This window comes from Mangifera indica, chromosome 5 (assembly GCF_011075055.1).
Source record: "Mangifera indica cultivar Alphonso chromosome 5, CATAS_Mindica_2.1, whole genome shotgun sequence".
Lineage (NCBI taxonomy): Eukaryota > Viridiplantae > Streptophyta > Magnoliopsida > Sapindales > Anacardiaceae > Mangifera > Mangifera indica.
This window is the reverse complement of record NC_058141.1, coordinates 8,922,631-8,935,153: the sequence shown is the minus strand read 5'-3', so window position 1 is coordinate 8,935,153 and position 12,523 is coordinate 8,922,631. Positions and strand designations below refer to the sequence as shown.

Below are 12,523 nucleotides of genomic sequence, written 5' to 3'. Positions count from 1 at the left end.
GAAAATATGCACCAGATATTTTAGAAGACTCAGGACTTCTTGGTGAGTAGATTGATCTATTTTGCCACATTTTAGCTCTACGAGTTCAGGTCAAGGTTTGTTATTTCCTCACAACATCACAAGAAGGGTATCTCATCTCAAGGAAATCCAAAAAGAAAATGAATGTCTCAACTTGAACCTCATCCTAGAAAATAAACTTCCTTGAAATTTTGTTATTAAAGTTTCATCCTCAAACGATTTCTATCTTAGATTCCGACATATTTTGTAGTTTTTGAAAGCCAGATTGGATTGGTTAGTATTTTTTAAATTCAAATTGGATTGGATATAGCTTCTGCTTTTAGATATAGTTAGTTCATGAGAATCCTGATAAATAAGAAAAACTGCTTCGTAACTTTATTAATTATTTTCAAACTAAAACATGCATGCTAACAGGATAAGAGGGAAATTCTATCTAGCTGGGCATACACAGATATGATAAACAGCTTGCTTAATCCATTCTGTGGCAAGCCATTTCCAAAGGAGTAGGAGGATCCGAATAATCTCCATTAACAATATTGTCATATATAAATTTGTTAGCTGCTTCAGTGAAATGGACTCCATCCCATACAACATATTCTCCTGGGTTCTCACATGCCTTTCCCAACATCACTGTTGTCCCATTCACCTCTTCTGTATATCCACACCCATTCTTAATGTTGAAATTATACTTTCCACCGTAACCACAGCAATTCTTTATCGTTTCACTGAATCCTGCATTCATAATATTTCCTCAATATGATAATTCATAAAACAGATTAACATTTTGTTAAACTAAAATATGGTCCTACCGTGCTTGGCTCCCTCGTGAAACATTTTATATTTTAATGTGTAAATATCAACGAATGTGAAGGCACCCAGTGGTAACTCCGCCCTCAATTGTGCCACAGCTTCTTTCAATTTGCTGTTGAAATATTGTGCCACTTCATTGAATGGGATGGCACATCCAGCCTCGTCAATCTGTGAAGCTAAAACCGGAAGACGTTCTAAAACATACGGCAAACAGCCAACCGGGCCTGTGTTGTGAATCCAAAAGCTTCTTCCTCCTTGCCAGTATATCCACTGTTACAAAATTACATCAATAAAATTAAAACTACTATGAAAAAAATGATACATAAATGAAACAAGAGTTTGCTTATGTGTTATGTATGACTAACGCTGATGATGTCTTTGAGCTTATTAACAACTTCTGGCACATATTCTCGAACTTCATCAGTAGTCTTGTTTAGGAAGTAACCAGCGGTGAGATCGTTTTGGCCAATATCGAATGTGTACAAGCCGTTGTTAAAGACATCAATGGGGGGCAATATATCCCTGTAAGCTGATTTGTCCTTGGGCAGTAGTATCTGGTAAACTCCACTGTGTTCACGAACAACTTGGGATCTGTTATGAAAATCATAGAATTCGTTCCACTGAACATCCAATGAAATGGGACTGAAACCCGTGTCATGAAAAGTTGTGTTTTGGGGTCTTATCGTTGATCCTGCCGTGGCGAAGTTGGCTCCATAGTTTAAGTCGCTTCCCACCGCACTCAGATATGGACTAATATATGGCAATCCAAAGTACTCAGCTGAAAATCGACATAAAAACATTCGATGTTATTAAAGGGTTGACGGATACTATAGACACGAATGAGATGAGTTCAATAGAGAAATGATGGTGAAAGTTGATTACCAATGAAGTCGACCATGACACGGCCATCACAGTAGCGGCCAGCGGGACCGCCGAAGAATGTCATGCCATGAGGGGGAGGAGCCTGGCCGAACACTGCTGACAATCCACCAGTATCGGAATTTGAGTCACCAAAGTTGAATATTGCCGGAAAGCAACACTTTTCTTTACTACCATTTACAGGGCGTCGGGCAAACACTAGCCATGGGCTCAAGCTCAGTGATGAAAACAAAAGGAAGGTCAAGACGGATGAAAAGAAACGAGAATCCATTAGTGAGTTTGAGGGAGAATTGAGAAGACAAGTCTTGGATGGTTGAACAATGGACTGCATACACTGGTGTGGGTACATATATATAGGATTACAAGGGGCAATTTTGACGTAATTGGAAGTAGAAACTGATGTTGATCTTATCCCAAGGAGAATATATCATACAGTTAAATTGGCTAAACACCTTAGGATTTGAAAAAGAATTTGAAAATCTGAAGGGATTGCTAGTGTAAGACTGTTCAAATCATAAGTTTGAATTGTGGCTTGTTGATGACTATCTCATCAAGCAATTTAATTACAGGAGAAGTACAAAGTAATTATCAAGTTAATCAATAATTACCGAAATAATAAATTAATCACTATTGATTGTACTAAATCTTTTCTCCTTATCAAATTTTTTTATTTGAAATTTTAAAATTCATATAGAGATAGCAAATCGATACTATGAGTCATTAGATAACACTAATCTTTAGAATTCTAAACCCAAATTTGATGTAAGATTGTATTTCTTCGTAACTATTCAAGTTTAAACCAAATAAAGTCGGTTTATATCAAAGAATGAGTTCGTTTGCAAAAATAAATAATTTGAAGGGATTTAAATATTAATTACAAAAAGTACAAAATAGTTATGGAAATTAATAAATAATCACCAAAATGGAAAACTAATTACTACTCTTCATAATATACCTTTCCCGAGATGACATGAATTTGAACTTGTCATCCTCTTTATATTTTTTTCATTTGAAAATTTAAAATTTGTAAAAAGACGACAAATCGACCACATAACCCATTGTATAAAACAATTTTCCACAAAACTTAATATCCATATTCGATGTAGGGTTGCTTTTCTTAAAAGCTATTCGAGTTTGAATTTGAGTTTAAATCGAATGAGTCAATCTGAGTCAAAGATTGAGTTTTTTTTTTATAAAATAAATTGAGTTTCAATCAATCTGAATGTTTAAATTTAAATCAACTTAGATCAAATCTAAAAATTTATTTTATAGTTGAGTTTGAACCTCAGCTCATCAATCATAAGCTGATTTCAAGGTAATTCTTTTATATTTGACTTGATCACGAACTAGACTTTGTTTAGACTTAATTTGAATCGTTTTATTCTGCAGTGGAGTTCATAAATTTATATTTTTATTTCAACAATAAAATTATGAATACATATTTTTGGTATAGAATTTAAATATACAGGTCATGTGTCATATAATTGGATAGTTTTAAATTAAAAATAAGATAACACTTAATTATATAATAATATATTATTTATATACTTAAATTATATATAAAAAACTATATATAATATTATTCTTATTTCAAATAACTAAAAGATTTTCAACTAAAATCAAAATCAAATTGACTAATTTGGGAAAGAGACCTTAAAAACAGTTGGGGTTTTGTAAATGGGCCCAAGAAGTGAAGCCCATGTTGAACTCTGTTCAAGATAATTCTACTCATCACATTTGATTTTCCACTTGGTGTTTATAATAAGGCCAAACGACTATTTCCCACCCAATGTATGTGCTTTTGTCAAGTTTCCCCCTATTAGCTTTGAAAATACCATTTATCCACCCGTGACCAGTTAAAATTAACGGTTTTAAGGGTAAAATCGTCATTTTATCTGTATTATTAAAAATAAACTTAAATTTGATTTTATTTTTCCCCCTAAACCCTAAAAACTAACAATTTCCCCCAACCCAAGTTTTAAAAAATAGCATTTTCCCCCTAGGGTTTTCAATTTTCTGATTTAGTTTTCTGGCGCAGTTTCTTCCTCTCCAGCGACCTCCAGGCCACTCCTCTTCCTCTTCGACGTGGCCTCCTTCCAACGGTTGTCCTGGAAACTGTCATCGACAAAGATGAATCGTCTTCGTCGTCGACGAAGACCTCTTCTTCATTTCTGGATGAAGACGATTTGTCTTCGTTAGAGACGAAGATGACTCGACGACCGTGCCTAGCATAATAGCCGGAAGGAGGCCGCGCCGGAGAGGAAGAGGAGTCACTTGGAGGTCACCGAAGAGAAAGAAACGACGCCGAAAAACTAACTCTGAAAAATTGAAAACCCTAAGGGGGAAAAAACTGTTTTTTAAAACTTGGGTGGGGGAAAATTGTTAGTTTTTTAAATTTTAGGGGTAAAATGAGATAAAATTTTCAAGGCTTAGGTTTTCGTTAATTTTAACTGGCCACGGATGGGTAAATGGTATTTTCAAAGTTAATGGGGGGAAACGGACAAAAGCGCATATTTTGGGTAGGAAATAGTCGTTTGACCTTATAATAATGTAGTTCGTCATTGGTTTTAAAAAAAGGCCAAATCACTATGTCCCACCCAATGTTTGATGCAAGCCAAATTTCTCAAATAACTAACTATTTGAAAATCTAAATATTCACCCATCTGTTAAATTTTACTGTTACTATTAGAAATTAAATTGTCATTTAATAAAATATTTAAAAAAACTAAAAATTTATCATATTTACCCTTTTAAGTTTAAAAATCTAACAAATTTCTTTTCATCCAAAATTTGAAAAATCAACATTTTCCCCTAAGATTTTAAGTTGGTGGCTGAAAAAACCTTAGGAAATTGGCCAGAGTTGATTTTTCCATCCAAGGTTTTCTAGGCTTCTCTCTCAGTCTCGCTCAATTTTTGGTTGTCACCAACTGAGGAAATTGGCCATCATCGTCATCGTCTTTGTTAGGAGACGAAAAAAAGCCTTCATTCCAGCTTTCATTAATTGAGGTTGATCGGGAACAAAACGGGATTGATAGAGAAGCCGATAGGAAGAGAGAATATTGTTGTCATCGTCTCTAGCCACCAACAGGGTGCTAGAAAAACCTTAGGGGAGAATTATAAGTTTTTCAAACTTTAATGGAGAGAATTTGTTAGATTTTAAACTTGAGGGGTGAAAATATGATCAATTTTTAGTATTTTTAAATATTTTAATAAATAACAATTTTACCCCCAATAGTAATAATAAAATTTAACAAACAGATGAGTATTTAAATTTTTGATAATTAACAATGAGAAATTGCATTTATATCAAACCTTGGGTGGGAAATAGTCATTCGACCTTAAAAAAGGAGGAGTTTAGTGCTAAGTAGTTTTACTTTGATTTTTTTTATTTGTTCTCATTTGATGGTATAGTAAATCAGTAGTCTTAGTAGTGTCCTGGTATTAACTAAATAAAAGGCCAAACGATTATTTCCCACCCAAGGTTTGATGTTTTCTCAAGTTTCCACCCTTTAACTATGGAAACACCAAACACCCACCTATGACCGGTTATATTTAACAAAATCCTAACGGTGGTAAGGGTAAAATCGTTATTTTTGCTATAATATTAAAAATAAACTAAAATAGAATCTAATTTTTCCCCCTAAACTTTAAAAATTAAAATTTTCCCCAGCTTAAGTTTTAAAAAATGGCAGTTTCACCCTAGGGTTTGGTTTTGAAATCTCCGACGACCGTTCTGGCTCCATTGCCGACAGCCTCTCCCTCCCGAAGCAGCCTCTCCTTTCGGCGAATGCTTTCCTCCCATTTGGAGGCTCGATCGGCTTCGTCTTCGCCTTGGGAGACGAAGAACTTCTTCGTCTTCCCAGGCGAAGACGAAGCCGTCGTCTTCATCTGGGAAGACGGGCGTCTTCCCAGAGGTCTTCTTCTGGGAAGACGAAGAATTTCGTCTTCCCCGACGAAGTTCTTCATCTCCCAAGGCGAAGACGAAGCCGATTGAGCCTCCAAATAGGAGGAAAACATTCGCCGGAAGGAGAGACTGCTTTAGGAGGGAGAGGCTGTCGGCAATGGAGCCGGAACGGTCGTTGGAGATTTCAAAACCAAACCTTAGGGTGAAACCGCCATTTTTTAAAACTTAGGCTAAGGGAAAATTTTAGTTTTTAAAGTTTAGGGGGGCAAAAAGAGATAAAATATTCAAACGTTAGGGTTTTGTTAAATCTAACCGGCCATGAGTGGGTGTTTGGTGTTTCCATAGTTAAAGAGGGGACATTTGAGAAAACATCAAACCTTGGGTGGGAAATAGCCGTTTGGCCTAAATAAAATTTAATTCATATCCAAGGAAAGTGACACTTTCAAAACAATGGTTAACAAAATTGATCAAACTTCAGCAGAACTTTCAAGTAAAAGAAGACACGGGTTCGAGTTCAGAGCCAGAAGTTTAAAAATGATAAAAAGGATAGTGAGTATTTCTTTAAGAAACTGGTCACATTATAATCATCAATCATTAAGCTTGAATATTTGATTCCCTCAACCATGAATATCTTTATCGAAAAATAACCATAAATTAAAATCTGAAAAACAATAAAATGAGAAGCAAATGCTACCTAGTATATAAGTGCACCAATATTGCAGAAAAAGCAATTGTTGGTATAAAACTGTCATGCCCACTTAATTTCAAGCACAATTTATTATAAACCACTAATATTGTTGCCTTTTTATTTATTTTAGTAAAGGCTAACATCCTTAACAAAAGAAAAGGGCAATCACAAGCTTGGAGTATCTATTACTTCTCATGCTAAGGATTGGATTGGATTGGATAGGATAGAAAAAGTTTACATCTCTTAATACAAGAAATTTATAATTTAACACAAACAAACACAACTTTGAATTTTAACAGAGCAACGTCTTTGCATCTAGTTATGAAAAACTGGTTCATGCACTCAAGTTAAGAGAGAGACACTAACGTGCATGTGATCTCAAAAAAGTCAGAGAATAGGCTTTCTACAAGCTTTGTTAAGGGGAATGGAAGGGTCTGAGAATGAGCCATCTACAATGCGGTTGGCAATCCAATGGTTTGCAGCTTCAGAATAATGTATGCTATCCCAGCTAATGTATTTTGAAGCATCCTTGCATACTGCATTCGTTGCATTCACTATAGCTGTGTTCCAACAGTTGATATCATGATCCCCACAACAGTACTCAATTGGACTAACAAAACCTGCAACAGAATACCCCATTTCTCATTCAATTTTACACAGTATCTGCATTTGCCCCAACTTTATAAATCTATATAAAGAATGCATACCATACTTATTTGCTTCACTGATTAGAGTATATTTTGCTGAATAGATATCCACATAAAGAAGCAGTGCATCCTCAAATTGGGTCCTTAATTCAGAAACCCGGTCTTTAAGCTGCTTGTTGAATTCTCGAGCAATCTCATTGTAAGACTTAATGCAACCATTTTGGTCAGCATCAACAGGCTTTGGAGGATATGCAATAACCAATACAGGCAAGCAGCCAATGGGACCAGTATTATGAATCCAAAAATTTCTTGCCCCTTCTTGATATAGTTTCTGTAACAATTTCGGAAGACACGGTGCAAGATGAATAACTATTTAAGCCGTGTTGAGCAGCAAAATTGTACGCGGTAAATAGTTCAAAAGAAGAAAAAAACCTCAATGGCAAGAGCAAACTGATTAATTATAGGAGGGATGGATGGCTTCACTTGGTCCACCTTCATCGTCGTAAGCCAAAAATAAAGATCATTCTGTCCAATATCTAAGGTGTAAAGGGCTTTTGAGAAGTCCTCCGGTTTTGGGAGATTACTTTTGATCTTTGAAGTTTTTGCTGGAAAACAGACAATAGGCATAAAGTCAATGAATGAAGGAACTCTTTTGCTTTTGAGACATTTTCAAATTCAAAAGACACTAACCTTGACTGTACAACTCATTAGTGCGATCTTTGAGTTGCTCAAACTGGGAAAGTTGAATATTGAGAGTTAAAGGGTTCAAACCCGCCTCTAACAATTTCACATCAAAGGGCTGAATTGTAGAACCACCGGCAGCGAAATTTGCTCCATTTCTGAAATACGGTTGCAAAGCATCAAGATATGGACTCAAAAAGGGTCGTTCCAGCTTCTCGGCTGCATCAATTTCAGAAAGAACAGATAGACTGAGTTAATTTCAGTGGTTTATGGTTAAGAAAATGGATGACTGAAATGTAATAGTGGGTTACCTATAAAGTCAATGAGCAGACGGCCATCTGAATAGCGACCAGAAGGTTTACCGAAAAAAGTACGGCCATTAGGCCAAGTGACTCGACCAAATGTAGCTGAGACGGAGCCAGTGTCAGAATTGGAATCGCCGAAGTTGTAAATTGCCGGAAACCGGCAATCATCTGAAGTATCAGCAAAAGACACAATTAAAAGAAAGCTTGTCACCACAACTAATACAGTAATCTTTTTCAGTTTCCTGGGGCCTTTCCATCTATTCTTTCTAATAGATCTCAGACAATCCATGGATATCTGTAGGTTTTCCAGGACTCACTAAAACAAAGCAAGGCAGGTATGACAATCCATGCTTAGGGGTGGTTTGATTGACGATCACACATGTTCAAAGTGAGTTTGTAGAGACCTCCATTCAATGCCGTAAGAGGAATGGAGAACTACTTTTCGGATAAACGTTGGGAGACTAATCAATATGGCGAAAATTCTCGATTTTAGATAAATCAATCATATCAATGAATTATTTAGTTCTTGTATTATACTTTAAATTTTTCCATCACGTGAAAGACAATTTGGAAAACTTTGTGGGAATTTGTTTAATACATTGAGGGCTGCATCTAGTGCAAGCCTTAGGAGACTCAATTAGGCAAGGAATTCTTTGTCTTAAGTGTTGTGGCAGAAAATTTTCCGACATAAAGAACCCCTCCCCTCTTCTTACATTTTGTTGTATTCTCTTTCACTGTATTTAAGCATTTTGCTCTTAATCTTCAAGCTATAAATCATTAATATCATACTAGTTTCAATTTTCTTTCCAGTTAGTCAAATTTATAAAAGATGATGAATTATAATCTTTTATTTATAAATTAATTAAAATGACCACTATACCATAGGTTATGCGATTATGACTAAAACCCAATTTGAAATATAAAAATACCCTCATCTCTGGCCTTTTATAAAACCGTTATGTTTACGGTCAAACAAACAACCCAACCCGTCCCAACATTTTTTTATAACTTTCTCATTCACATTTTGACATTGTAAGTATCACTCTACCTCTCATATCTAAGTTTAGTGTATATGTCAAACTTTAACTAATAACTATCTATCATACTATATCTTTATTAAGATGAAGTGAATTCGAATTTTTTGTCTTTATCAGATTTTTTTATTTCAAATTTTAATATTCGTAAAGAAACAACAAATCAATTCCATAAGTTATTGGATAAGACACTTATTTATAAAACTCTAAATCCAAATTTGATGAAGGATTGTATTTCATTGTAACTATTCAAGTTTAAATTTAAATTTAAATTTAAATCAAACAAGTTAGTTCATGTCAAAGAAAGAGCTCATTTTCATAAAATAAATAAAGCTTGAAGGGATTTAAATATTAATTACAGTAAGTATAGAATAATTATCAAAGTTAATTAATAATCACCAAAATGGAAAACTAAATACTACTCTTCATACTATATCTTTCTCGAGATGACATTAATTTGAATTGTCGTCCTCTTTATATTTTTTATTTGAAAATTTAAAATTTGTAAAGAGATGACAAATCGACCACATAACCCATTGTATAAAGCAATTTTCCACAAAACTTAATATCCATTTTTGATGTAGGGTTGCTTTTCTTGAAAGTTATTCGAGTTTGGGTTTGAGTTTAAATTGAATGAGTTGGTTCGAGTCAAAGATTGAGTTTTTTTTTTTTATAAAATAAATCGAGTTTCAATCCATCTGAAAACTTAAATTTATATCAAGTTAGATCAAATCTAAAAATTTATTTTATAGTTGAGTTTGAACCTCACCTCATCAATTATGAGTTGATCTCGAGATAATTATTTTATATTTGAGTTGATCACGAATTAGACTTTGTTTAAACTTAATTTGAATTGTTTTGTTCTACAGTGAAGTTCGTAACTTTACATTTTTATTTGGCCAAATGACAAGTCCTATACTATGTTCAGCTTTAAGTTTTACAAATAATTGAGTTTTAAGTGTATAATAGGATGAGCTATATTTCACCAGTAAAATTATGCATACATATTTTTTGTATGCAATTTAAATATACATATCATATATCATATAATTAAATAATTTTAAATTAAAAATAAAATAATATTTAATTATATAATAATATATTATATATATACTCAAACTATATATAAAAAATATATACCTATAACATTATTTTTATTTCAAATAACAAAAAGATTTTCAACCAAAATCAAAATCAAATTGACTAAGTCGGGAAAGAGGCCTTAAAAACAGTTGGGGTTATGTAAATAGGCCCAAGCAGTGAAGCCCATGTTGAACTTTGTTCAAGATATTTCCACTCATGACATTTGATTTTCCATTTTGTGTTTATCATAATGTAGTACGTCATTGGTTTAAGAAACGGCCAAACGACTATTTCCTACCCAATGTTCGAGCAAATTTTTTATTTATTAATTATTAAAAATTTAAATATTCATCTGTCTGCTAAATTTTATTATTATTATTAGAGATAAAATTATTTTTTGATAAAATATTAAAAAAACTAAAAATTTATCATATTTATCTCTCTAAGATTAAAAATTTAAAAAAAAAATTTTCATTCAAGGTTTGAAAAATTAATATTTCCTCCTAAGATCTTAAGATGCTGGTTGGAAAAACCTCAGGAAACCAACTAAAGTTGTTTTTCCACCCAAGGTTTTCTCAAGCTTCTCCCTCAATCCCACTCAATTTTTGGCTGTCACTAACCAAGGAAACCGACTATCATCGTCATTGTTAGAAGACGAAGAAACACCTTTGTTTCGGCTTTTGTCAGTCAAGGTTGGTTGGGAATGAAACGAGATTGATAGAGAAGCTGGGAGAAAGAGAAAATGTCATCGTCATCATCTTCAGCCACTAGTAGGGTGTTGAAAAAACCCTAAAGGAGAATTGTAAGTTTTTTAAACTTTGATGGAGAGAATTTGTTATTTTTTAAATCTGGGGGTGGAAATGTGATCAATTTTTTTGTATTTTTAAATGTTTTAAAAAATGACAATTTTATCTCTAACAGTAATAGTGAAATTTAACAGACAGTTGAATATTTAGATTTTCAATAACTAGCAAATAAAAAATTAGGTTTATATCAGACCTTGGGTGGGAAAAAGTCATTCGACCTAAAAAAAAAAAAGAGTTTAGTGCTAAGTAGTTTTCCTTTGATTTTTTTATTTGTTCTAATTTGCTCGTATAACAAATTAGAAATCTTAGTTATGTCCTGCTATTAACTAAATAAAATTTAATTCATATCCAAAGGTTAACAAAACTGATCAAACTTTAGAACTTTCAAGTAAAAGACATGGGTTCGAGTTTTTCCAACTATGTGAAAAATTATTTTGGCATCCAATTTTAAATTATTACTGTTTAGTATTTTATCACTTAATGCATGCATGAATCATATGTTGAATGAGCCATATAAAGAGATTATTACATATCTTTTTATTATAAGCCACCACCAGGATTAAAAGACAAAGAATTCTAGTTAGTGGTAGTACACTCGACCAAAGAAACAAAAAAATGTTGGTGAGGGACTTAACATGTTCTCGAGGAAAATCGGAGGATCTGAAAATGAGCCGCTCACAATGCGGCTTGCTATCCAATAGTTTGCAGCAGCTTCAGTAAAATGAAAACGCTATCCCAGCTTAGCTTGTGTATATTGAAGGACCATTGGATGTACTAATCTTTGTTGCAGATGTCTCACAGCATTTGCAACCATCATTCTCACAACAATACTCCAAAGGAAAAGCAAAACCTGCAATAATTAACCATTTTATCATAATTAACTTCTCTCAAAAGTTAACTAGTTTGATGTATATAAAGAGTGTATCTATAGATACGTACAGTAACTGGTTGCTTATCTAATTCAAGTGTACTTAACTTGGTCCTCGGTCATCGTTGTAACTAGATAATGAAGATCATTATGTCCACAATCTATTTTGTAAAGAGCCTCTGAGATGTCTTTCGGCCTTAGCAGAGCACTTTTGACTTCGATTGGTGTATGAGCTATTGGTTAAAAATGTAGAAAGCAGAATGTAATGTTAAAGCATAAGGAGGGAATGGGAATTCCTTAATTTGATTTTCAGGTACTTTTTGTACCTGTAACCCTGAATGTAAAACTCATTAGTGCGGATTTTAAGTTGATCAAACTCCATAAGCTAAACACCCAGGGATGAAGGGCTATAATGTCCCTCAAATGGAGCATTTTCTAGCTGAATTGTTGCTCAATTAGCAACAAAATTTGCCCCATTCGGAAATTTGATTACAAAGAATCAAAACACAAATTCAAGAAAGGTAATCCCAATTTTTCAGCTGCACCGCATGGACAGCCGGAGGATTAAGATATAAATTGATGCACAAATACTTAACGAAGAAGTTTAATAAAAATTAGATGTCAAGCTAATTACCCTAAAACAAATGGTGAGACGACCATCACAATTCTAGCCACAAGGTTTACCGAAATAGGTCTTACCATTAGGGTAAGGAAGTTGACCAAATGTAGCCGAGTCAGCTCCAACATTAGAATTGGAATCCCTAGAGTCGTAAATTGCTGGAAAGTTGCAAGCACTTGAA

The 12,523-nt window shown here is 33.8% G+C and overlaps 1 protein-coding gene across 1 annotated transcript; it reads right to left on the bottom strand.

Moving 5' to 3' along the window:
- Positions 1-367: 367 nt before the first annotated feature.
- On the bottom strand, positions 368-8,451 carry LOC123216334. The gene is made up of 10 exons (XM_044636767.1): positions 7,939-8,451; positions 7,637-7,846; positions 7,379-7,551; positions 7,007-7,277; positions 6,688-6,919; positions 2,160-2,249; positions 1,711-2,114; positions 1,194-1,606; positions 828-1,098; positions 368-750 (listed from the first exon to the last, which is right to left on the bottom strand). The coding sequence occupies exons 1-10, from the start codon at positions 8,219-8,221 to the stop codon at positions 488-490; spliced, it is 2,610 nt and encodes an 869-aa protein (XP_044492702.1). The 5' UTR covers positions 8,222-8,451; the 3' UTR covers positions 368-487.
- Positions 8,452-12,523: the final 4,072 nt, after the last annotated feature.

Excerpts from the sequence above, each read along its gene's own strand:
- LOC123216334 (XM_044636767.1), bottom strand. The coding sequence starts at position 8,221 with ATGGATTGTCTGAGATCTATTAGAAAGAATAGATGGAAAGGCCCCAGG. Across the intron at positions 7,552-7,636 it reads TAATGAGTTGTACAGTCAAG|CAAAAACTTCAAAGATCAAA; the intron begins GTTAGTGTCTTT and ends TCTGTTTTCCAG. Across the intron at positions 1,099-1,193 it reads AGCTCAAAGACATCATCAGC|TGGATATACTGGCAAGGAGG; the intron begins GTTAGTCATACA and ends ATTTTGTAACAG.